The sequence below is a fragment of the Protopterus annectens genome, chromosome 5.part0 (genome assembly GCF_019279795.1).
Source record: "Protopterus annectens isolate FY-2018-M chromosome 5.part0, PAN1.0, whole genome shotgun sequence".
Classification (NCBI taxonomy): domain Eukaryota; kingdom Metazoa; phylum Chordata; order Ceratodontiformes; family Protopteridae; genus Protopterus; species Protopterus annectens.
The window spans coordinates 1,650,024,365-1,650,051,168 of record NC_056735.1 but is presented as its reverse complement, the minus strand read 5'-3'; the positions used below and the strand labels follow the sequence as shown (position 1 = coordinate 1,650,051,168).

The window sequence follows — 26,804 nt, the reverse complement described above, 5'->3', positions numbered from 1 at the left end:
GCTCGGTGGACTTCAGTGCGTACTATTACATAAAAATAGACAAGTGCTCTAAAAGTGATCTGCACTTCCGTCTTGGAGCCAATCATTTCCAGTTTTGAGTTCTGCCCTTTGGCCTCACCTCAGCCCCCTGGGAGTTTACCAAGTGCATGGCAGAGGTTGCAGTTCATCTACATCTGCAGGGATTTCAGATATTCCTGTATCTGGATGATTGGCTCCTGACTGCTCCCACTCAGCGTCAACTTTCTTGGTCCATGGATTACCTTTAAAAGCTGTCTCATTGTTTGGGCATCACCATAAATGTGAAGAAGTCACATCCTGTGCCCGTTCAGAATCTAGAGTTCATTGAGCTACATCTGAACACTCTTACCCAGATAGCTGCTTTGCCCCAACGTCACAGTGACAAGTTGAAGTCCCAGATTCAAGCGACTGCTTTCCCAGTTTCCTACTGCCAGAGTGATACTAAGGTCTCTGGGAAGCATGGCAGCTGCTACTCTTTTGGTTCCGCTAGCAAGGTGCTATATGCGTATTCTCCAGTGGACACTAGCTGTTCAATGGTCCATTCTATGTCATCCCCTGTCTGCTCCTGTCAGGTTAACAAACATTTGCAGATCCCATGTAACGTGGTGGATTCAAACAGACTTGACAATAGACAGACCATTTATTCTTTCCCTACCCTCAGCCACTGTGACCACGGATGCTTCCCATCTAGGGTGGGGGGGAGCATTTCCAGGGGAAGATGGTTCAAGACACATGGACTCAGAGACCAGTCTGCATATCAGTGTCTTGGAGATGAGGCAGTTTTTCTGTTGTCATAAGCCTTTCAGGATATCCTCCCTCCAGGTATAATTGCAATTCACACCGACAACATGTCAGTTGTCTGGTATATCAACAAGCAAAGAGGAACCCATTCATACCGTCTCTGTAGAGAGACCACGAGGGTCTGGGAATGGGCGATCTCTTCCAACCACTTTCTTCTTGAAACTCTCATACTGGTGAAATCTAGCGTACTAGCAGACAGGCTCAGCAGGTCTATTCTGATGCCTCACAATTGGTCCCTCCGTCATTCAGTGGCAAGAGAGATATTCAAGCATTGGGGTTCCCCCTCCTGTGACCTCTTTGTGTGCCTTTACAATACCAAATGCACTAGTTATTTCTCACTGATTCCCCAATCGGGAGGATTCCCTCGGGATGCTCTGGTCCATGATTGGCCTCCAGAATTCCTGTATGCCCTATCCTCCTCTCCATCTGATTCCAAGATTTCTTCAGAAAGCCAAATGGTTGAAGAGCTCTCTAATCCTCATTGCCTCCTTCTGGCCTCATCAGGGCTGGTTCCCCTTCCTCTGGTCTCTTCTCAAACATCCTGTTTGGATGTTGGAACCCAAACCGGATCTCCTTTTTCATCTGACATTAGGATGCCACCCTGATCTCCACTCTCTCAAGTTGACTGCATTATTTCTCCAGTTCCATGATTGCTAGAGGGCCCAGGTTTTCCACTCCAGTCAAAACTATCCTCTTGGCTTCTCAGAAACAATCTACTAAGAAGGTTTACAAACTGGAAGAGGTTTTCGATTTGGGAAGCCAGTAATAACATCGATCCCTTTTCAGCTTCCATTCCCTCTATTTTGTGGGTTTTGAAATCTTTATTTTAGCAAGGTTCTAGTTTTGCTACCATTAAACTCCATTTAGCGGCTATTTCCAATTTTCATTCAGGATAACCTTCAGGATCTATTGCTTGGCTAGACGTTGCCAAGCCGTCTTGAAGGTTTTTTTCTCTTGAGGCCTCCTACTAAAGATCCTACGCCCTTTTGGATTTCACTCTGCTTCCGCAAGCCTTAACCCAGAGTCCCTTTGAACCAGCTAAGGATTGTGACTTGAAGTTTTTGCTGTGGAAGTCTGCTTTTCTGGTTGCCATTACATCAGCAAAAAGGTTTCTGAGTTGCAAACACTTTCTTCTAAACATCCTTGCATCATTTTCCACAAGGATAGGGTGCCCCTCCATACCTAATCCTTCTTTCATACCAAAGGCAGCTTCATCTGCCAATATTAGCCAATGTATTAAATTACTGTTAACAAAGGAGAATACCTCCTGCATTCCTTGGATGTTCATAGACAGCTTCAATTCTACCTCCACAGGACCAATCCCTTCAGGATGTTGGACCAGTTATTTGTTTCTTTTTCCCTAATCGTAGGAATCAAGCTGTTTCTAACGTGACAATTGCAAAGTGGATTACTAACTTTATTGCCTTCATTTATGAAAAGAATGGTTGGCAGTTGCCAGGTCCTCCAAATGCCCATTCAGCAACATCCATTGCTGCTTCTGCTGCTTGCTCTTCTAGGATCCCCATTGATGATATTTGTGCTGCAGTCACTTAGTCTAGTTCTCACACCTTTGTGTCCCACTATAAATTGGATGCCGTGTCGAGGAGCAGGATATCTTTTGGTTCATCGGTGCTGTGGCTTATCCTTCCTTGAGGCCGCCCAAGAAATTATGTAGCTGGGGACTGACCAATAAGTGAAGCAGAATGAGGAGGACAACATCAGATTTATTAGTTATGTACTTACCATAACATGGTATGTGTGTTGTCCTCTTCTCATTCTGCTTCATCTTCCTGCCCAACCATCTCCCTCCTCTTGGATATGCTTCAGGAGGATCTAAATAACCTTTGTTGGTACCCTGGTTCCAGGTTGAGCTCCTGGTTGTCTTTCCTTTTCTTCCTTGGCTTTGGAGGCAGCAAAATCGATCTGAGGAGGTTGGGTGAGGTGTAGAGGATTATGGGTAGGAGAGGAGTTTGAGCCTGGAAGTTCAAGTGTGTGGGAGGTGGCTGTGTCAGGTCTGTGGTTCAGATCCGAGACCATACGTGAAGCAGAATGAGAAGAGGACAACATAGATACCAAGTTATGGTAAGTACATAACTAATAATTTTTGCTTGTGATTTCAGTGAAATTTAAGACTTTTTTATTTATACTTCAATGTGATATTTCCTTCATTTTTACACACCTAATCTTTTAGAAATGCTGGAATAAGCCTCATCACAAGGTAATTAGGTGGGATTGTAGGCTTCCAGTTTGTGTATTGGTGTGTACGTGCATCAGAGCATCTTTGTGCTAGATGGAGGGAGAGGTACATGAGAACAGTTAAGAGAATCATGGTCCGAGATGTGTTATACTGCATCTTATAAACATCTGCTATCATGATAGAATAGTGAAGATCAAATGAAGCTGTGGTCCTCTTGCAGGTCAGGACTTAATCATGATAGAATAGTGAAGATCAAATGAAGCTGTGGTCCTCTTGCAGGTCAGGACTTAAATGGTAAGGCCCATGTTATGGTTAAAGAACAAATATTGTTTATGAGAAAATGAAGCCACTCTGTCATTCTTTTTAACTGTGTTTCTCCTCCTGTTCTCTAGGGCTGTGCTTGCTAACTTCATTAGAGAGGTTCGTTCCGATGGTGGAGGAACATTGGCAGGAATGGGCTATGAAGAAATAATTGGTCAGGTTACAGAGCTTATCTTGGACCACCAAGAAAAAACAAGAGTAAGTTTAAGGCGTGATTTCACTTCCACATTTTATTTGTTCACCTCCTAAGATGAAAACATCTGTTTATGCAAAGGTCCATAGGCATATTGTTTACTTAGCTGCAAACCAATCAGCCTAGATTTGTGAATTGACAATGAATTACCTGAAGTGCAGGGTGGGACTATGGGGTTTGAACATCCTTTTCTTAGTGAGATGACGTACTTGTGGGTAACCATTAGACAAGTCATTATACCATTTTATTTCTGCACATCATGTTGTAAGGAAAAGTTAATTGGGGAGAGACAAAAAGCTGGAAGCCCTGTTAACCAGTATAATGTTTGTCTAGAATACCTGCTCATCATTGCTGTGTGACCATCTCCCTTCATTTGTGTGTGTTGGTTTAAAGGGAGAATTAGTTGTTGACCTTACCTGGTTGAAGCATGTCTGGATCTGCAAATAGTAGATCAAGAGATAGGAGGAAATGGGTACCCGACACTGAACAGAGGGGGAGCACAAATAAATGCAGAAGTCTGATCTTCTGTTGATCTGTCTCAACCAGCAACTCATCACTTTTTTGAAATGCTTCCAGTTACTAAAAAGAGTCCTTCAGCCTAATGTTTTCAACACTTTTTGACAATGAGGAGCTTCTTTGTCATTAACAGATGGTGACTGAAGATGCTGAGATGCTCATCACATTCCTCTTGTTACTTAGGATCATAGGAGGTTACTACGTTAATGGCCCCAGGGCCAATACAAGCCTAGCCACATATTCAGTCCATGTTCCCAAGGGCATCCAGTTCAAGCAGACACTAAAATCAGCACCTATTGCCCATGTCCAAGAGGGACACAGGTGGAACCCCCAGGGTGAATTTTCAGTTGCCCATCCAGTTGTTCAAATTGTGGGCTAACAAGGGGCTTTCTTTTAACATGAATAGGAAGCTTGTTCCAAAGGTGGGGCAAATTCTAAGAGAAAAATCTTTCACTTTCACACTTGGCTGTTTAGGTCATAGGGTACACCCCTCCCTCACTCTTTTTATTATTTTGTTGTTAAGTCTTTACTTTGAACCTTTATCTTGTTAATATTTTAAGAGAAAGATCTCAGGATCTTTGTTCAAGTCTTACAGCTGAGTGCCAACTGCTACTAGGCAAACGGAATGTCTTCTTTTTCTTGGTTTAGCTAAAGCACAGGATCATTTGAATCCTGTTTGGATTTTAAAGACGTCTTGTTAATGTGCGACAGCGAAAGACCTTGTACAAGGTCTTAATGAGAAAGATTTTGAGTCAATTTAAGAAAAAACAAAATGTTCAGCATCTTCCTTAGACTACAAGCAATCATTGTTTCTTCAATGAATTGTAGAGGGACAACGACTCTTACTGCAGCAATTCTAATCTCTGTCATGATGATCAGTAAAGACTTGGATAATTTGGTGTCTGATCAACCTCCATGAGGTCTTTATGGGGACTGCCTTCTAGAAAGGGGTATGCCACATAAGATGTATTTCCTTTCTGTGAGCTGATAACTTGAGGCTATATACTCTAATATGCTGCATCCCCCTTCCTCTCTCTCTAGTTTTTATTGCAGTACCACATTCCCCATTCCCTCTGGGTTTTCTAGTCCATTGAATTGTAGTCATCCTAGGCTGGAATACTTCTCCCTTACAATTTCCCTTTCGTCTGTGGCGTCAGGTGGTCTTTGGTGTGGGTAGATTGCTGGGGAGAGTAGTTATTTCTTTCACCTCTTCCCAAGCAGGATGCAACCTCACTCCCTATTATTGCCACCTGCTGTAGTCCACTTTGGCTTTGGTGTCTTTTGTAAGTGTATCTATAGCTCCTCTGTGGTAAGAAAGCTTTAAGATGATGTAGGATGGTATTGGCTTTATACTGGCACTAGTTTGCCCTCCCAGAAGGAGGATGTCCACTGCACTTAGTAGGAAGGATTCTGAGCTTTGGAAGTTGGGATGGACAAACAGGGATTTCCGTGGTGAATTCCCAGTAGAAATGACAACTGCAGCAATGATATTTCTGAACACCTACTGCAGCAATTATATTTCTGAACATATACTTTTATGGTAAGTTCCTACATAACATTTATTTTACTCTGAAGAGAAAGTACAGTTATCAAAATATGAATATATAGTGTTGGTATAACACAAAAATAGCAAAAATAGTCACCATATCGAATTTCTGAATAAAATAAAAAAAAAGACATTAAAAAGCTTTGCACTAAAGACATATACTTTATTAAATAAAATAATACAACCTGTAAGCACTTTCGTTCAAAGTGAACTTCTTCAGACCTTTGTTGCAATCACAGATACAACCAATCTAAATACTTAAGTCACATGCTTTACCCCTTTTTTATTCAAGCACCTTTAAAATTTTTCTGTCATTAATTCCTGGATTCACACATGTATTTAACTTCCAACTGCCAGCAGTATTATTTCCAATTCAAATCATCCTCGGCATCCCATCTGGCAGAATAATTTTTAACTTGATCAATTACTGAAAATTTATAGTAAACTTTTACATTCTGATGGCATACTACTGCATGTTTAGCCAAGGCATTAGTGGGTTCTAGCTTTTGGGTGGCCGCGGTGGTGCAGCGGTTAGCATTGCTGCCTCACAGCAAGAGGCTTTCCAGTTCGATCCTTTGCTGGGGTGCCTTCTGTGCGGAATCTGCATGTCTTCCCTCTGGTCGCGTGGGTTTCCTCCGGGTATTCTGGTTTCCTCCCACATCCCAAAGACATGCTGTAGGTGGATTGGACACTCTAAATTGGCCCTAGGCGTGAGTGCGTGCATGTGTGCCTTCTGTGGAAGGTTGGGCGCCAGGTTGGCAACTCAACATCATAAAACTCCACTGCCAATCCTGAGCGGCCAGGTGATGTGCTGTGGCGACCCCTAACTGGGAAAAGCCAAAAGAAAAAGAAGATTAGTGGGCTTTAGCTTTTCAACTGCCATCAAATACTCCTAAATCCTGAAGTAAAAAGTAGTGGAAGTAAAATTGAGTCCATGGCTATTTGTGTTGATAAATTTTTGCAAAAGATGGTTGTCAAAGCTTTTTTTTACTGTTTTTATTTTATATAATGTTGGTATGATTGCAGGCCTAAAAAATGCGTTTGTGTATGAAAACTGATTTCTGTTATTTTTATATGTGGAGGCATAAAATAATATGCATGTTTTAATTAACATTTAAAATGAAGCTGCCGTTATTCTTCTGAGGGTTGGAGCATAATGTAGTAATGTGTTAGACAATTGTGCCTGTGACATTCCCTGAAAATTTTATGAAAAAATATTGAGATATTTTAATGTTAGTGCTTTTTGTATACAGCCACCATCACCAAAATATTCAGTTTTTTGGAGAGAAAGTCCTTTGGAAAAGGATCATTTGTTAAGGGATTATGTGTAGTTAGCATGATGGAGATGCCTGCAGCAGAGCAGCAGCCACTGGGAAGTCCTAAGAATACTCTCCCTGGGTGTTTGTGTACGAGGCTGCAAAAGAAGCAACTTTCAGCTGCATCCTTAGCTATGCTGTTTAAGCCACCATCTCAATAAGCTTTTCAAATGCTTGGAATAAAATGATAAAATGAGAGAGTTAATGAAGCAGTTTGTTTGCTCTCCCATCTCCGGGATTAATAGAAAGTACCCAGTAAAGTAGTGGCTTTTGTACATAAAGTAGGCTGAGGGTAGAGCAATTTAAACTGAAAAATAAGCCTTACAGAAGAAATGGACATGGCATTGTGGCAAGGTCAGAGAAAAGTAGTAAGGCATATGTGGTAGGATGAAAAATTCCCTCCTGCTTAAGAGCCTCCTGCCTAGTACTTTTCTGTATCCACAACCTCCATCCTCTCCTCCCTTTCTCCCACTCCCCCTTTTTCATTCCATCTCTTAGACATTAGGATGGGGTTATTCAGAAGATGCTGGTTTCACCTGAAGCCCAAAAGGTGGGTAAAGGTGTATTATTTGAGTTCAGACCCATTCTGCTTTTTTTGAGCATATCTCAGGTCCCACAAGTCTAGACCACCATAGCCCTGCAGGTTCTCCAACTTTTGATTCCACATAATGCCACTGAAGAAATCCTACCAGGCAGAACTGTGTAGGTAGGTCATCTGGTGCCCTGAGTAGTTCTGCAAACTGATGCTTACCCCAAAGATAAAAATAAGGAAAAAAAGTCTTCCCAAAACTGAGGATCACAAAAAATGTCTTCTGTAAATGTATAAAGTTGCTTGCTATATTAGTAGTGCACCGAACACCGAAAATGCATTCAGCATTCATTTGTGATGCTGCAATATCTTCGGGATTTCGTTAATATATGTCGTTACTGTAGTTGCACCCCATTGACACTTGCTGTTCACACCCCCTAACAGCTTGCCCCCTGTACCCTGCCATAATTGCAGCAATGCTGCCAGGAAAGGGATGGTTAAGTTTAACGTTTTTACTGCAGACTTTCATCCTTAAGAAGGTAAGAGCCTAGAGAGCCATGCTGGCTCTGTCCAAGATGAACAAATTTTTACGTCACCAAGTTCACCCCTGGCTTCATTGCTAAGAGAGATAGAGGCCTTAGTACAACTTAGCTACCATTGGGCAGAGGAGATGAGGCGTGAAGAGATCTGCTTGCATTTCTGGGCAGGAGTGATGGGTGGGGTGCACTCAGCCCCACATGAAGCCAGAGTGGTTTCATTGGTGGAGACTGTGAAAAACACTGCTCATGCTTCCTGGGTGAGCAGGGCTGCTTCAGGTGAGCACTCCTTGAGGAAGTGAGGGAATGGCCTTGTAGGAGCTTATTACGCGACCTTACCAAGCACTTTGTTTCTCCATCTAGTGCATGCAAGGGGATTAGGCCATCAGGGGAATAGAAAACCCAAACCACTCTTGATGACTGCTTTAAATAATGCTGCCTGCCAGATGATTATTGCACTGGAGAAGGGACAGAAACTGGTCCAATTAATGGTAGGGGGGCTGATTGCCTACCTGTGGGCAAAATAAAAAGAAAGAAAAGAAGTCAACATGTTCAGAATTCTCACTCTGTAGTTGCTTCTCCCATTGCTGTTTCTCAAAGCCCTACTGGTCAGCATGGTAAAAGATGCACAGTCATGCTACTGTTTGCAGGGACCTTAAGCATATGTTCTTCGTCTTCCACTGTTGCAGTCATCACACTTGGGTTATCCTGCCAGGGGTAGCCATCAGTCGGTCCGAATACCAGAGACTTAGTATTCCTGCGTCAGTTGTTGTTGCATCAGGACTGACATCAGGTCATCAGTGGTATAAAATCAGGCAGCCGACACCATTACATCAGTCTTTCTTGTCTAGGAGCCCAAAGCAGAAGCTGTTCGCATGAGTGCCGGTCGGTCGCTACCTGAGTTTTTGTTTCAAATTGAAGTTGAAGTCTTCTAAAGCTAAGTACCCTATTGAGGATCCTTTTTTCTTGCTCTAACCGATGTCAGAAAAGGTTAACAATTGTCTCACCTGTGGAAAGCAAATACCACACCAAGATTTCCATTCTTACTGCATCAGCTATTTAGGCCCAAACCATGTTGTCCCTCGCTGTCGGCTTTGTGCTTTGTTCAATGCCAGAACTATACATAGTCGGGCCCTTACTCTCACAAATTTCTTTTCAAGAATCCTATTGCTGACCCAGAGGTCATCTCCCAAGGGCCTAAAGGAATAAAATCAACCACAGTTAAGAATCCCACACCCTCGGACAGGGATTCCTGAGCTTTAGACAGATGGGGTAAAAAACTATACATCTCTGCAACTCTTGCCATTAGAGCACTAAATTGTCAGTTTCATATGCTGAAATACCAGCAACATACTATGGAACTCCTTAAACAAAAAATATCTACATTTCCGGCTTGTGCAGAAAATAAAGAATTACAGGAGCTTATACATTCTGCAAGCCAAGTTACTAGACACACCTTGCAATGTGGCTTTGACATCGTAGAAGCATCCTGCAGGGCAGCAGTCACAGGCTCTGTACTTAGAAGGCATGCTTGGCTTAAGGAACAGACCTTGCCAGACCATGTCAGATCAAAACTATTGGACTCACCATTGAACAAAGACAATTTGTTTAGCACCAAGGCAGAAGAGGTCTTACAAAAGATGGTAGAAAAAGCTAAATCTATGCAGACAGTTAAAGACTTCTTGCATGTCCAGCCTCTGAGGTTCAGTAGGCATTGCCCCCCCAAGCACTGGTCCTTTCTGGCCCCCTCAAGACCAGCTCAGACGAGACCTAGGGGAAGCATACCCCCCTCCCAGACAGCAGTCCCAGGGAATGCAGAGATCTAAGCAATGGAGTTCCTCCACTTCAAAAAGAGAGTGTGCTAAGCCCCCCCCCCCTTATGGAAAGAACTCACAATGACTTTACACCTCCACCCCTTACCTCTGCCCACCTGCTTGTGCCCCTAGCAGGAAAACTCTCCTCCCATGTCAAAAACTGGGCCTCTCACCGACGACTGATGGGTTCTCAACATAGTGTCCCAGGGATGCAAATTTTATTTCCACACTCTACTTACCCCAAAAAGGTTCCCAGATCTTCCTCCAAACCAGTGGGCAGAGGCACAAAACCAAATCCATTCCCTGCTCTCTGTGAGGGCAATACAGCCTGTTCCTGCAGACCAGATAGGCCAAGGTTGTTTCTTCTTCTTTCGGCTTTTCCCGGTTAGGGGTCGCCACAGCGGATCACCTGTCCACCCATGATTGGCAGTGGATTTTTACGGTGTCGAGTTGCCAGCCCGGCGCCCAACCTTCCACAGAAGGCACACACATGCACACACTCACACCTAGGGCCAATTTAGAGTGTCCAGTCCACCTACAGCATGTCTTTGGGATGTGGGAGGAAACCGGAGCACCTGGAGGAAACCCACGCGACCACAGGGAGGACATGCAGACTCCGCACAGAAGGCACCCCAGCCGAGAATCGAACCAGAGAACCTCTTGCTGTGAGGTGGCAACGCTAACCGCTGCACCACCGTGGCCGTCCTGATAGGCCAAGGTTTCTATTCTAGGCTTTTCCTGGTACCCAGAAAAGAGGGCATCTGGCGCCCAATCCCCGATCTATCAATTCTCAACACCTTCCTGGTGATACCAAAATTCAAAATGCTCACCCTCCAGCAGCTTCTTCCTATGCTATCCAAGGATGCTTGGTTAGCCACCTAGACCTAAAAGAGGCCTATCTACACATCCCAATCATGGATTCCTGCAGGAAATATCTACATTTCAGAGCAGGATCTATGCATTTTCAGTTCTTTGTGCTTCCTTGTGGCTTCCCCACTGCTCCCAGAGTTTTCACAAAATGCGCTCAGCCATTGCTTTTTGCAGACAAAGGAATATACAAATTTACCCCTACTTAGACAAATGCCTGATTCAGGCATACAGTCAGGAAAAGCTGTGATAGCACCTGACCTTTGTAAAGCACCTACTGACCTCCCTGAGGTACACTAAACGAAAAGAAATCCAAACTAGTCCCCACTCAAAAATTTGTATTCCTGAGAGCAAGCCTGGACACAGCATCCCAGATGGCATTCCTTACTCAAGAAAAACAAGCCTATCTGACAGGCTACTTCTCTCAACTAGCCACCAGAACCCAGTTATCCGCAAGGACAATCCTGCAAGCTCTAGGGTTCATGACATCCTACATTCTACTCATTCCATATGCCAGACTGCATATGAGGAAACTTCAGTGGTACCTAAAAAGCCTTTGGTGTCAACACTCTCAGGACCTGGAAACTGTCATACCTATGATACCCTGTCTAAGGAAAGATTTTCTTTGGTGGGCAACAGCATGCAACCACAACAAGGCTCTTCTCTTCTCACAGCCCCACGGCCGCCAGACCCTAACCACGCACGCATTAGATTATGTCTGGGGTGCACACCTGGACAGCAGGGGCATTCAGGGCCATTGGAGCCCAAATCAAATACATCTGCACATCAACAAAAAGAGATGCTAGCTGTTCAGCACACTTTGACAGCTGTCAGACCCCTGCTCTCCCCAGGGCCTCTACTGATCAAAACAGACAGCACCACAGTGATGTGCTACATCAACAAGCAGGGAGGAACTCCCTCTTATCCCCTCTGCAGGCTCGCCATGACCCTTTGGCACAAGACTTCAGCCATGCAGATTCACCTGCAAGCAAAATTCCTGCCAGGCTCCCAAAACTTTCTGGCAGACAACTTAAGCAGAAACCTCCTAGATCCACACGAGTGTGGCAGCTGGACCAAAGCACTTTCAGTCTTGTAACCCAGAAATGGGGCACCCTGAAGGTGGACCTCTTTGCCTCCCACAACAATCACCAGCTCAGCAAATTCTGCACCAGGGAACCTCACAGTAAGGCCTGGAAAGTGGATACCCTATCCTTCCAGTGGGTAAACCTCTCAATCTATGCATTTCCCCCTCTACCTCTACTTTTCAAGAGTACTACTAAAAATAAGGGAGAAAACACCAAGAGCAATATTGATTGCCCCAGACTGGCCATGCCAGCACTGGTACCCACTGCTGCGCAGTCTGTCACCCCTGCCACCATGGCACCTACTCCAGATCCCAACACTCCTGACCCAGCAGAACGGCGAATTCATGCATCCACAATTGCAGACCCTGAACCTGGCAGCCTGGCTTATTCCCTGACCTGTCCTCCAGTTGCCAGTCTACGCAAGCAAGTCCTGGATGTTATATGTGAGGCCAGATGCCCCAGCACTAGAAAATCCTATGGTGACAAGCAGAAAAGGTATTGCACCTGGATCCAGGCTAAAGGAGCTGAAACAGCACAGCCCTCCCTACTTCTCATCCTGGATTACCTAGCAGACCTACTGCACAGGGGCCTATCTTTCTCTTCTATTAAAATTCATGCTTCTGCCATCTCTGCTTATTACAGCATAGAGCCAACTCTCTTTTCTCACCCTCTCATCAAACAGTTCCTAAGAGGGGCTAACAATTTAAGGCCACCCAGAAGAGCTCCTATCCCAGCTTGGGGCCTTTAACCTTTTGTTGGAAAAGTTCACACTACCCCCCTTTGAGCCCTGCAGCTTCAGCAGAGTTAAAATTCCTCTCTTGGAAAACAGCCTTGCTTCTGGCCATCACTTCAACTAGAAGAGTTTCAGAGCTTCAAGCACTCATGGCAGTAGAGCCCGTCATCATTTTTCATGCTGGCAGGCCTCCCTCAGGACTAACTCAACTTTCATGCCTAAAGTGTCCAGTGTGGCTCTCAGCCAATTTGCCCACCTTTTTCCCTAACCCGCAAAACAAGGGGGAAAGGATTCTGCATTCACTAGATGTGCACAGACAGCTCAGATTCTGCCTGGATAGGACAAAATATTTTAGGAAAACTGACCAATTGCTAGTCAGCTTTGCAGCAGGGGCAGAGGGCAAGGCCATATCCAAAAAAACAATCTCCAAATGAATAGCACACTGTATCCATTTCTGCTACAAATACCATGGGAAACTGCCCCCTAAGGGGATCAGGACACATTCTACCAGGGCACCCTCCACCTCTGCAGCTTTTCTCAGAAGGGTCCCTGCCAGGGACATCCTGGAGACTGCAACGTGGAGTTCTGTTCATACCTTCACCAAGCATTACCACCTGCCTATCTTCTCGAAATCCAGGGCAGGCTTTGCAACCGCAATCTTGCAGGGCATCCTAGCCAACTCCCAGTCTTCTTGACTGCCTCCACCCTTTTCTTCAGCTTTGGGAATCAACCCAAGTGTGACGACTGCAACAGTGAAACGCAAAGAACATAGTACAGTTGTGTACTCTTACCATAAATGTAGATGTTTGAGTGTACTCACTGTTGTAGTCCTGGTTTCCCACCCTCCATCCCCCTTGTCTCTCTCCTTACAGGGATTTGTGGTATTTACTTTCTACTGGTGGTGTTCTTCCACCCATAACCTAGCTCACTATTTGGGGGCTCTGAAATTTGGGGCAAGAAAAACTGATGTAATGGAGTTGGCTGCCTGATTTTATACCATTGACGACCTGACGTCAGTCCTGGAGCAACAGCAACCGACGCAGAAATACTAAGCCTCTGGTATTCGGGCCAACTGAGGGCTACCCCTGGCAGGATAACCCAAGTCTGATGGCTGCAACAGTGAATACACTCGAGCATCTACGTTTATGGTAAGTGTACACAACTGTACTTTCTTGATATTCACAGTGGTATATTCAGAGTGGGCAGCAGTTACTTCCATTTTACCTCTTTTCCCATCAGTCTTTTCACAGCACCAGCTTTGTTCAACAAGTTACCAGCTCTAGTTGAGGGATGTTAGGGCATCCACATGTATCATTTATTAGATGACTACCTCATCCAAACCTTTTGTTGGACCATTACCAGTGACAATTACCTAACTTTGCAGCCTGTGCTTCTGTCTACATCTCTGAGGCCATTTTATCCCTATAGAGATAGTCTTGTTTGGGTACCCTGTAAGGCATGGAAAGGGGACATTGTTTTCCAGCCAAAGAAGGCACTCAGCATTTGAATCATCTATTAAAAAATGCAGCCAAATAGGATCATATCACAAACAAAAAAATTATCACAGTCCAAGAGCATATTTCAGCACTTGATTCTGGTGGTCCTTCAGAGCTGGCTGTGCGAAGAAAATCATGTGGTACCTAAGGCGTCTCTGGCAGCAGCACTGCCAACCTCTCTACCAGGTGATATCACAGTAGACTGGTGATACAACCTCAAGGACAGCAGACACTGATAATAGATATGTTGGAATTCACATGGGGTATGCATCTAATCCATGTGAAAGTGAGTGAGAGGCAGAACTTGTTAAGCAAGGACATCAAATTAAAGGCAGTGCTGCGGCTCATTTTGTCATTGAAAGCCTTCTGACCACACCTGTCACCATCCCAGAAATCCTAAAATTTATGGACAATACCACAGTAACGTGATACATAAGCAGACAAGTACCACCTATTCTAATGAAATGTCAGAATAGCTCTGTTGGCCTGAGAGGGTACAGGATGTTTTGACATGGGACAATTTGACCCCAGCAAATTTAGATTCAGGAAACTGTACACCTATACAACCACTAGAAGACAACCACTAAAAGCTTCATATACATTAGGTAAACCAAAGAGTCATCAAGAATCAATAACAGAACTTAAACACATAGTGGTACGAGATTAAGTTCAGCAAAGTAGATTCAGAAACTGTACAGACAATTTTGACTCCAGCAAAAGTATTTTTGGAAACTAGCCTATCTACCACAAGAGGAGTGGTTTCAGGCCCAAAAATTGTAGTTTATTGGCTGTTTGGGCAGTTTTTTCCATCTCTTTCAACTTTATGGTTTAAAAGCCCACATTTGCACTGGTTTCCCACCTTTCCTGTAACTAGTCTAGTCCAGATACAGATTTGCTGTATCCAGGACTGTTTGTAAGCTTCTGAGCCCCCCAAGCCTTTCTGTGTTGGAGGGAAGCTTTCTAGCTTGTCAGTGGGAGTGGTAAGTACTAGGTAGCCTATCTACCGCAAGAGGAGTGGTTTCTGGCCCGGAAATTGTAGTTTATTGGCCGTTGGGCAGATTTTCCATCTCTTTCAGCTTTCTGGTTTAAAAGCCTGCATTTGAGCTTGTTTCCTGCCTTTCTCAGCGGTGCCAAAGTCTGCTCTTCAAGTTTTCCCTTAGATCTGCTAGATGTTTTTCATGTTTCACTTTTGCAGTCATCACATTTGAGTTATCTGCTTGCAGTAGCCTTCAGTCGGCCTGATTAACAAAGTCTTCTGTCCTGCGTCAGTTGCTGTCTCTTATTGCGTGACGTCAGGTCGTCAGGGGTATAAAACATGCAGCCTACGCCATTACATCAGTTTTTCTTGCCGTGTGGTGCCCGAAGCAGAAGCAGTTCACAAGTGCCAGTCGGCCGACTCCTGAAATGTATGTTTTTGAGTTTCAGAACCGAAGTCTTCAACTAAAAGCTAAGTACCTTGTTGGAGAAACTTTTTCTTGCTCTTAACCGATGTCAGTAAAAGTAAATAATTGCATTACTTGTGGAATGCAAATACCTCATAAAGATTTTCATTCATACTGTATTGCTTGCCTAGGCCCTGACCACGACATACCTCGCTGTCAGTTGTGTGCCTTATTTAAGCTACGAACTATCCGTCGTCTGTATATTTTTGCTTCTAAATATTTTGGTGCTCTGTTCAATTATCCTGATATGTCTTCGGTAAGCCATCCGACTACCGACTTTCCAAAAAAATGCAAAGATAGACAGAGACAGGCCACCTAGGTCCAAAGCTGCCGACGACGCTTCTCCTAAGCCAGTCTCCAGTTCACCGGTACTCAGTGAGGCGCTTTCACAGCCCCTGATACCCGCTACTTCAGATTCACAGGCCTCTACTGAGACCCATTCGGAGTCTGGTATACACCGAGATGCTTCAGCTGTGGAACCTGTGGATGTCTCTACCGTGGATAGGTCCGGAGCCACTGTGCAGGCACTGGCTTCTGAGGGTGTATTCAGGCCTACTGACTTGCATATTAAACCAATGCCATCATCTTCTTCGAGGCCTAAAACTCAAACCATGCCTAGAAAACTGATGCCCAGACCACATTGTCAGGCCTCTATGCCTAAAAAAACAAATAAGAATGGCTGAAGACCTTATTACTTTAATCAGGGAAAGCCAGCCTTCCCCCTCTAAGTGACCTTGGACTGAGTTTGCTTATGATACTTTTGACCAGGATTCTGAATTTTCTGTTTCCTCTGATGACCAGGATTTACCCTTATCTACCTTATGAGGATTCTGATGCTGAGGACTCTATTTCCTCTGCTTCTCCCCCAGAGGATTTTTCTTTTGGTGAAACCTTGCATACCCTCAGGGAGCATTTTCATTGGGAAAGTCAGGATTTCTCCGATTCTAAAAAGAGGCTTAGGGATTTCTTACTCCTGCCCCAGCACAGGCATTTAGCCATACCTCCTGTACTAGAAATTGTTGATGATGCCTTTTCAGAATATAGGTTGGCCCTTGACATTTTACCTCCTGCTCCCAGAAAACCTGATAGATATTACAGGGTCCCTGACTCTCACAAGTTCCTTTTTAAAACTCCTACTGCGGATCCTGAGACCATTTCACAGGGACCCAAGGGTATTAAATCTACTACTGCCAAAAATCCTTCCCCCTCTGATCTCCAGGACACTGGATAGATGGGGTAAGAAGGTATACACTTCTGCAACTTTGGCCATTATGGCCTTAAACTGCCAGTGTCCTATGTTAAAATTATCAGCAGCATATTATTGGATTGCTTAAACAGAAAATGATGTTGATTCCTAATTGTGCTGAAAATAAGGATTTACTGCATTCAGCTGAACAGGTTGGAAAACATACTTTGCAATGTGGTTTTGATTCACTAGAGGCATCTTGCAGGGCTGCTGTAACTGGGTCTGTACTTAGAAGGCATGCTTGGCTTAAGGAGCAATCCTTGCCAGATCATGTTAAAGCAAAATTACTGGATGCTCCCTTAAACCAGGACTGCCTGTTTGGCAACAAGGTAGAAGTAGTTCTTAAAAGGATGGAGGAAAAAAAGCTAAATCTATGCTGTTAAAGAATTTTTACAAGTTCAATCTCCAAGGTTTAGTAGGCATTGGCCTTCCAAGAATTGGTCCTTTCCTGCCTCTTCCAGACCTTCTCAGTCCAAACCCAGATCCAGCAGAGCTCCCAGGCTTCAGTCCCAGGGTACGCACAGGACTAAGCAGTGGGGGGGCCTCCACTTCCAAATCTGGGAGTAATAAAACTCCCCCCTATGGTATACTGTCTCAATGACTTCTTTTTAAAACTTCCAAGCACTTCTCAACTGACTGCCCCTTTTGGGGGAAAGATTGCTCTTCATGCCAAGAACTGGTAACTCATTACCCAGGACAAATGGGTTTTAAATATAGTGTCCAGGGATACAGATTTCACTTCCACACATTACCATCACCAAGCGGGTAGCCAGATCTACCCCCAAATCAGTGGGCAGAGGCCCGAAAGCAAGTAATTTCTCTCTCAAGCATGGGGGCTATTCAGTTGGTACCAGAAGAGGAAAAGGGACAAGGTTTCTACTCGAGACTTTTCCTGGTAGCCAGAAAAGACGATTCATGGCATCCTGTCCTGGACCTTTCTACTCTAAACACCTTTTTGGTGATTCCAAAATTCAAGATGCTGACTCTTCACCAGTTGCTCCCCATGTTAGGCAAAGACGCCTGGTTGGCAACACTAGATTTAAAGGAAGCATACCTGCACATCCCAATCAAGGAATCTTGCAGAAGATACCTATGCTTCAAAGCAGGCTACATGCACTGTCAGTTCTCTGCACTGCCCTTTGGCTTATTTACTGTGCCCAGGGTATTCAAAAACTGCCTAGCTCCAGTCAATTGCATTTTGTAGGCAAAGAAATATTTAAATATACCCATACTTAGATGATGGTCTAATTCAGGCAGAAAGCCAGGACATACTTTTGAATCATCTGGCCTTTGTATAGAGGGTACTAACTTACTGGGGTGCACCATAAATGAAAATAAATCACATCTGGCACCCTGTCAACAAATTATATTCCTGGGAGCAAGCTTGAGTACAACTTCCCAGATGGCTTTCCTCACGCCGGACAAACAAATTCATTTGACAACCTACTTCAAACAAGTAGCCACAAAAACCCTGCTATCTGCAAGGCAAATACTACAAGCTTTGGGTTTCATGGCCGCCTGCATTCTTCTAATTCCATATGCAAGACTGCATATGAGGAAACTGCAATGGTATCTAAAACGCCTATGGTGTCAACATTCTCAGGATCTAGAAGTAGTGATTCCCATTATTACCTTGCCTACGCCTAGAGTTCCTTTGGTGGGCAGAGGCCTGCGACCAAAACAAGGGACTACCATTCACACTACCCCCTGCCGCCCAAACCCTAACAACAGACTCATCAGACTATGCATGGGGGGGGCTCACCTGGCAGGGAAGTGCTTTCAGGGCAAATGGAACCTAAGTCAAATGCACCTGCATATCAATCAAAAAGAAATATTAGCTGTACAGAAGACTCTGACAGCCTTCAAGGACCACATTCTTCCAGGACAATTAATGGTAAAGACAGACAACACCACTGTTATGTGATACATAAACAAGCAGGGGGGGGGGTACCCATTCTTAACCCCTCTGCAGACTAGCCATGGCATTGTGGAACACAGCCTTGAGCTACCAAGTGCATCTACAAGCTCAATTCCTGCCAGGAAAACTACACTGCCAGACGGACTAAGCAAAAACCTCATGGACCACACGAGTGGAAACTGGAACCAAGGATTTTCAAAATGTTAAGCAAATGGGGGAGCCCAGATATAGACCTTGTAAAAAACAGCAGAAAAAAGTTCGAGAACCCCAAAGAAAATCACTGTGCACTGGAAATCCTTTGTCAATCACTTTAATGGTTAAAAGTTGTTTAAAAAGGCTAAGAATACTCCCAAGTTAAGCGCTTTTATCTAACATGTAGACTTCATCAGAACAGCTATTAAATCTATTCACCAACCTTTTATACTAAATTCATTTAAAAATTGCATATAATTAACCAATTAGTTGGTCCAATACTATTTAAAGTGCCAGTGCTCTCTGTTCAAACAATGCCATACTAAATAGTCTAAAATTCAAATACACTTAGTATCTTCATAAAAAAGAATAAATAATATACATATTGATTATAAATTAATTTAGTCAGTCATATGACCAAATATATAGTAAAATATCATGAAATGTTCCAGTTACATGTTGTTTTCCATTATTGGCTTTATAGAAATTGAATCATTCAACCCAGGATAAACAGAAGAATTTAATTTTGTCTGCCATCTGGTCTGTTTCTCTCCTAATACATGTTTAACACTTCCCCCTCTAGGATTTACCTTTACACATTCAAGTATACCAAAATTGAATGTGTTACATTTCTTATTCCCTTCAAGATGTCTCCATAGTGTATTCTTAGTGTCCTGCTTCTTGATTTTATAGCAGTGCTCATATGTTCTATTTTGGAGACCTCTATCCATCTTTCCCACATAGAAACACGGACAGTTGTTACATTTCGCCATGTACACCACATGTCTAGTCCTACAATTCCCTTTCCGGAACCATGCAGTAGTGTTATTAATATCTTCCAGGGTTACAGACGGACTATTGCTAATTAAGTAACATTGATTACAGTTCCCACACTTAGTGGTGCCTGTCCCCTTTATTACTTTCTGGTCTGTAATTTTTCTTTCTAATTCCACTTTAAGGTTGATTCCTGTTTTTGAAACAAAATGTGGTTTATTTCCCACTATTTTAAACACATTATTATCAGTTTTCAGTATATTCCAATTACTAGATATAATTCTAGTTATGTCCTGTGTCTCAGGAGCATATTGTAAAATACAAGCTTTCATATATCCATCTGGGTTATCTGATTCATTGATTTTAACATCACCCTCTTTATCCACATCTTTATTTCCTAATATAGATTTATATTTTATTCCCCATTGGTGCATGACATATTTAATAGTGTCGTAAATCAGGGCCACAGGATACCCTCTGGTTTTAAACATTTTCCCTATATATTCCAACTCATTTACTAAATCTGTATAGTCTGTGGTCATCCTGGCAGCTCGTACACATTGCCCTTTAAGAATACTTCTCTTTTGACTAATGGGGTGACAACTAGTGTACTCTAAATAGGTGTTACTGAAAGTACTCTTTCTATAAATCTTTGACTTTAACCTTCCTTTATCTATAATTATATGAGTGTCCAGATATGGAATTGAATTTTTGTCTATATTGTATGTAAACCTCAGATAGTCACATCTAGTGTTTAGATAGTCCATAAACTCCTTAAACTTATCTGCACTTGCATTCCACAACATAAATATGTCATCCAAAAACCTCAGATAACACGAAATATTGTTCTTCCATTCTGTAGAAAGAATGTGTTCCGTCTCCCAATCAATCAAAAACATATTTGCAAAAATGGGAGCACATGCTGCTCCCATGGCAACTCCTTTATTTTGTCGATAGTATTCCCCTTCAAACAGAATGTAATTATGGTTTAACACTATTTCCATAAATTCCATAATCAAGGAAATATTTTCCCATTGTACTTCCCCATATTTTACTATACTATTGTTAAACCTACACAGCCCTTCCTTCTGGGGTATACTAGAAAAGAGGTCCACAATGTCAATAGTTACCAAATAAGTTTCTGTAGTAATAGTTTCTGTGTTGTCTCCCTAAAAAATCCCAGGAATCCAGAATTTATCGTGTCCTGTAATGATAAAAAGATATGTGCTTTAATGGCTGAATTGGAACAGTTGGAATTGGTCATTACCACAGATTTACTTTTTGAGGAATATGAAATGTATCTGAATACACAATATACATGGGTAGAGAATCAAATGTATAAGCAATACGACAGAAAATGTAAAAAAAATGAAAAGGGACATGTTAAAGTACGAAAAAGGGGAGGCCTACAGCTGGGGGCCTATAGGAAAAAATGCAACCAGTGATAAAGGATATAATAGAACCAATGATGGGAATTACAAATATGGATATAGAAACAATAATTATAGAAGAGATTACCCTTATAGGAAAGATGAACATTATAGTTACAACCCAGATTTTTTAGAGGAAAGGAATACAGGGACAGAAGCACAAAAAGGGCCATATGGGGGAAAGAAAAAATGGGGCGCCCACCAATGGCAAAGCCCACCCCAGTACAAAATGGGAAACAATTGGAAAAGGAAGGAATAGTTACTAGGATTACTGACACACATTTTTGCATGGGTGATTTCAGTATATATAATTACACACAGGTGCCACTCCATGAAGGTCATTTTAAATTACTGTCTAAAGGAATGAAGTTTGTCCCAAATAGGAACATTAATGTGGTAGATTATATAATTGATTTAAAAAAATATTTAAGAAAATTAAATTTATCAGTATATTTTAAAGGAACGGAACAAGTAAATAGCAGTGACTTTAAGAAGAAAAGTACCTTTGTACCTCCCCTAAATCCAACATTAGCTGTATATGAAAAGATTGTTGTGGATGAAATTTATGAATATGTAAGGAAAAATTCCATCAGAAAAAGGAATCTTGATTACAAAGAATATAAGTTAATAAAGGAGATACAAGAAAATAACGACTTAAGGGTGATGAAACCCGACAAGGGGGGTGGAATGGTTCTATACGACAGGGGTGAATATATAAATAAAATCCATGAGATTTTACTAAATTCTGGGAATTATGACATATCGTCTATCAATGAGGTTAACATAGCTTACCACAAAATTGATTTGTGGTTGGAAGAAATGTTATCGGACGATAGGATAGATAGTGATATGTATAATTTTTTGAAAGTGGAACACCCGGTCATTGGCACCATTGTAGGTATACCTAAAGTACACAAAAACCCTGATGACCCTCCCTTTTGGCCTATAATTTCAGGTAGCAAATCCAAAACCTTCCCCTTTGGGAAGGTAGTTGACAACTGGTTAAAGCACATATACAAAAAATCAGTGCATTTGTTAGTGGATTCCTGGGATTTTTAGGGAGACTTAACACAGAAACTATTACTACAGAAACTTATTTGCTAACTATTGACATTGTGGACCTATTTTCTAGTATACCCCAGAAGGAAGGGCTGTGTAGGTTTAACAATAGTATAGTAAAATATGGGGAAGTACAATGGGAAAATATTTGCTTGATTATGGAATTTATGGAAATAGTGTTAAACCATAATTACATTCTGTTTGAAGGGGGATACTATCGACAAAATAAAGGAGTTGCCATGGGAGCAGCATGTGCTCCCATTTTTGCCAACATGTTTCTGATTGATTGGGAGACAGAACACATTCTTTCTACAGAATGGAAGAACAATATTTCGTGTTATGAGGGTTTTGGATGACATATTTATGTTGTGGAATGCAAGTGCAGATAAGTTTAAGGAGTTTATGGACTATCTAAACACTAGATGTGACTATCTGAGGTTTACATCCGGATAACCCCACAAACGCTAACAGGAGCAAAGGTACTGTGAATTATTCTTTCCACAACTCGTGGAAGAAAAATGATATTAATGATTGGCTGAAAATGCCTTTCAATATACGGTTTAAAAGCGGACAAAAACATTTTTCTGGTGATGGCACAAGCTATCACAACAAGTTGGACAAATTGTATAAATTAATTTTGAAATTTAAGACACTTACTATAGAGAATGAATATTTAAACGAGTGCATTAATAGAAATGTGGTTCCGAAAGGACTTAGGGTACATAAGTACCCTAATAATGTAATAGGAGGTTCTTTTTTTCATCAGGAATTGTTAAAAGTTTTTAACCAATGTGGTCTCGAAGTTTTAAAATTGATTATTCAAGAAAACAAAAGAGTGCAGGAATTGTTGCAAAGTGAAATAGAGACTTTAAATGAACTTATTAAGGGAGATCTTATTTTTCAAATCAGGGAAGAAAGGGACAAATACTATAAAGTAAAGGATGATATTGAATGGAAATGCAGAGATGTCATAGAAAGGAAAATAAGTAAATTAAAAAGAGATTTAAACGAGTATGAGAATAACACCCACTATCCTAAACCACCCTTTAGGAAAAGTGATTATTACAAACATAGTGGTGACACCTTGGATGAAAATTATGAAAATGATGGTCAGGTAGGGGTCTATTCAGAATACGACAGTGAATTCCCACCCCTGAGGAGAAATTCGTTCGATTTTCACAATAAACAAGATGGATATCAAAATTTTCAAAAAAGGGGGGGGAGAAGGGGGAGGGGGAGGTATTAGTTCAAATACACCCCACCCCGGATTCTGAGTTACATCACAATACAATTCAAGTTAATGGTACTAAGCATACTTTTGAAAATTTTACCATCTATAATTTCAGCAATATTATTCCTACTGAAACACATTTTCATTTGTTAAGTAAAGGGTTCAAATTTATTCCCTCTGTTAAGGGTGATTTGGTGAATACTATTATAGATATGAAGCTTTTCTTAAGGAAAATCAGTTTCAGTGTTTTGTTTGCTTCTACCAATTTAAATATTAGGTGTAATCTGCCTCCTCAGGATTCAGTCTTGATTCGTAGAAGTACATACAACCCACCCTTACATCCTCAAATAAAAAATTTTGATATTATGTTTGAAAATGAAATTAGAAAGTTGTATGAAGAAAAGGTTATGGAATTCAATCTTTCTAAGCAGGAAAATCAAATATTATATGACTTAAGCAACAACAGAGATTTGAGAATAATGAAACCAGATAAGGGGGGCGGTATTGTCTTCATGGAAAACATTATATATGAAGGAAAAATGAATTCCATAATAAATGATACTGTCAAATACACCTTGGTCTCACTTAATGAAATAAATTTAGCATATTGCAAAATTGACAATTTATTAGATAGTTTATTGTATGAAGGATCAATAGACAATAAAACCTTTGAATTTTTGCACGTGGCAAAACCAAGAATCCCAATAATATTTGGAATACCTGAAGTCCACAAGAACGCGGAAGACCCCCCTTTGAGACCTATTGTCTCGGCAGCAGGGTCTAAAACACTTCCCTTAGCAAAATTTGTGGACAATAAGGTAAAACACATAAGTAGTGAAAATCCATATATACTGAAAGATTCTTGGGATTTCTTAAGATGCATTGGTTCACAATTATACAAAGAAGACCTACTATTTGTCACTGTGGACGTAGTTGATCTTTTTTCATGCATACCACATCAAGAAGGCCTTAATATGTTTGAAGAAATGGTTTACAGGGATATAAAATTGACTCAGGCCGAAAAAAGTGTAACTATAAGTTTAGTGGATATGGTATTAAGATATAATTTCTTTACTTTTCAAGGAGAATACTATCAACAGGTCCAAGGCACAGCAATGGGTGCAGCTTGTGGACCTATTTATGCAGATACAGTTTTAGCTAAGTGGGAGGATGAATATATAATCAATTCTATTTACAACAAATGTTGGACATTGTATCGGCGATATTTGGATGATATAGTCATATTCTGGACAGCAGGGTTAGACAAATTTTACGAATTTTTCGACTATATCAACAATTCCACCGATTTCTTAAAATTTACATATACTCTTTCATTAGAGAAGTTGCAATACTTAGATGTTGAAATATACAAGACAGGAAGTGATTTTGCAACTAAGATTTTTAGGAAGCAAACCTTTTGCAACTCCTTTCTTCACTTCACTAGCGCACACCCCTCACACTGTAAGAAAAATATTGTAAAGGGTCAGTTTGTGAGGGGTAGTAGAATGACCAGCGCTAGTGAAGATTTTTTGGCAGAATGCAACTTACTTACCAGGATGTTTGAAGAAAGGGGCTACCCAAGCAATTTCATAATGAAGTTGAGAAATGAGGTGGAAATGGGGAGAAAAACCAAATTTCAGCCAATAAAGGGACAAAGCAATACTATCCAAATGGTAGAAAATAAAACAACTTGTAGTGAAAAAGAACCAGGATTTGAACAAGCTTTAATTATGGAATACAATGTGTCCAACATTCGAGTTAGTGAAATATTCAGAAATGAATGGAAAAAATTTTTAGCTTTAACTGATATAAACGGCATCAACAATTTGATGCCAAAAATTGTATATAGAAATTCTAGGAGTATAAAGAATATTTTTGAATCCCAATCAAAGCGAAATAGAACAAGTTATGGAATAGATGGACAAGAAAAGAAAGGTAGTTATAAGTGTGGTCATTGCAACCAATGCCAATATATGTCAAATGCTACGGAAATAATTATTCCTAGCAGGAATAATATAATAATAAAGAGCAAAGGTTTTTATAATTGTGAGACCAAGGGGGTAATTTATATAAGCATTTGTAAAAAATGCAATTCCTTCTATATAGGAAAGACTGAACGTACCCTGAGGAGGAGAATATACGAACATTATTATGAGATTTCCAAGGCTAAAGACACTAATGCCCTGTATAGGCATACAAGAGAGTGTGAAGAAGCTGTTTTCAACTTTTTTGTTATTGAACAGGTTAAAAAGGATTTAAGGGGAGGTGTATGGGAAGAAAGAGTAGCCTATAGGGAATTATGGTGGCAAATTTTTCTTAATGCTACAAAAAAACCAGGCTTAAATGAGAGTGTTTCAATAACATCAGTACTCAAAATTAAATCTGCTGACATTTAAAAACAATAAACAACAAATATAAAACCTTTACTTGTAATTTGCATTCATGACCACTAGATGGTGTTTTTCATTCATAAAAAGCAATGATTTGCAATGAATTTGTGTCCCATTATCTTAAATAGAAAAGTCTTTTTTCAAATATAAAAGAAAGAATTTTTTCCTGCACTCTATCAATTTTTGGGATATGAATATCAAGTTTACAAATCTTGGATATTTTATATTTTAAATGTGTAATTTTTTATCCATAACATGTAAATTTGGGTTATTTATTTTTAATGATATGTGTTTTTAATATTCATGATAGGTAGTAACAGATTGGCTGTTTCTTGATGCACATCGACTGATTGGATATTTTTTGAAAAATAATAGTATTTATACTGCACATAATTTATCAACTCAGCATTATCTGATGAAGTCTTTGTCATTGGAGACGAAAACGCAATTTTGTCAAGAGCGTTAATTTGCAGTTTTTTATATGTTCGTGTCTTACTTTGTGGAATTAAACAGTGAACCTTTGCTGGTGTGTTTCCTGCCTTCTACTAGGCTGTTTTGGATTTTTTTCTTGGTTTTTGGTCGTTTATCTACACTTATTACATACAATATAGACAAAAATTCAATTCCATATCTGGACACTCATATAATTATAGATAAAGGAAGGTTAAAGTCAAAGATTTATAGAAAAAGTACTTTCAGTAACACCTATTTAGAGTACACTAGTTGTCACCCCATTAGTCAAAAGAGAAGTATTCTTAAAGGGCAATGTGTACGAGCTGCCAGGATGACCACAGACTATACAGATTTAGTAAATGAGTTGGAATATATAGGGAAAATGTTTAAAACCAGAGGGTATCCTGTGGCCCTGATTTACGACACTATTAAATACGTCATGCACCAATGGGGAATAAAATATAAATCTATATTAGGAAATAAAGATGTGGATAAAGAGGGTGATGTTAAAATCAATGAATCAGATAACCCAGATGGATATATGAAAGCTTGTATTTTACAATATGCTCCTGAGACACAGGACATAACTAGAATTATATCTAGTAACTGATAATGTGTTTAAAATAGTGGGAAATAAACCACATTTTGTTTCAAAAACAGGAATCATCCTTAAAGTGGAATTAGAAAGAAAAATTACAGAC

The 26,804-nt window shown here is 41.0% G+C and overlaps 1 protein-coding gene across 1 annotated transcript in view; it reads left to right on the top strand.

Annotated features, from left to right (window-relative positions):
• The window catches only part of TTC3 (tetratricopeptide repeat domain 3), a gene marked incomplete in the record, with an annotated part of 2,769,029 nt that overhangs the window by 2,502,248 nt on the left and 239,977 nt on the right, over positions 1 to 26,804 (top strand). The window contains 1 exon segment of the mRNA XM_044072025.1: positions 3,409 to 3,535. Coding sequence (XP_043927960.1) covers positions 3,409 to 3,535 — 127 coding nt within the window.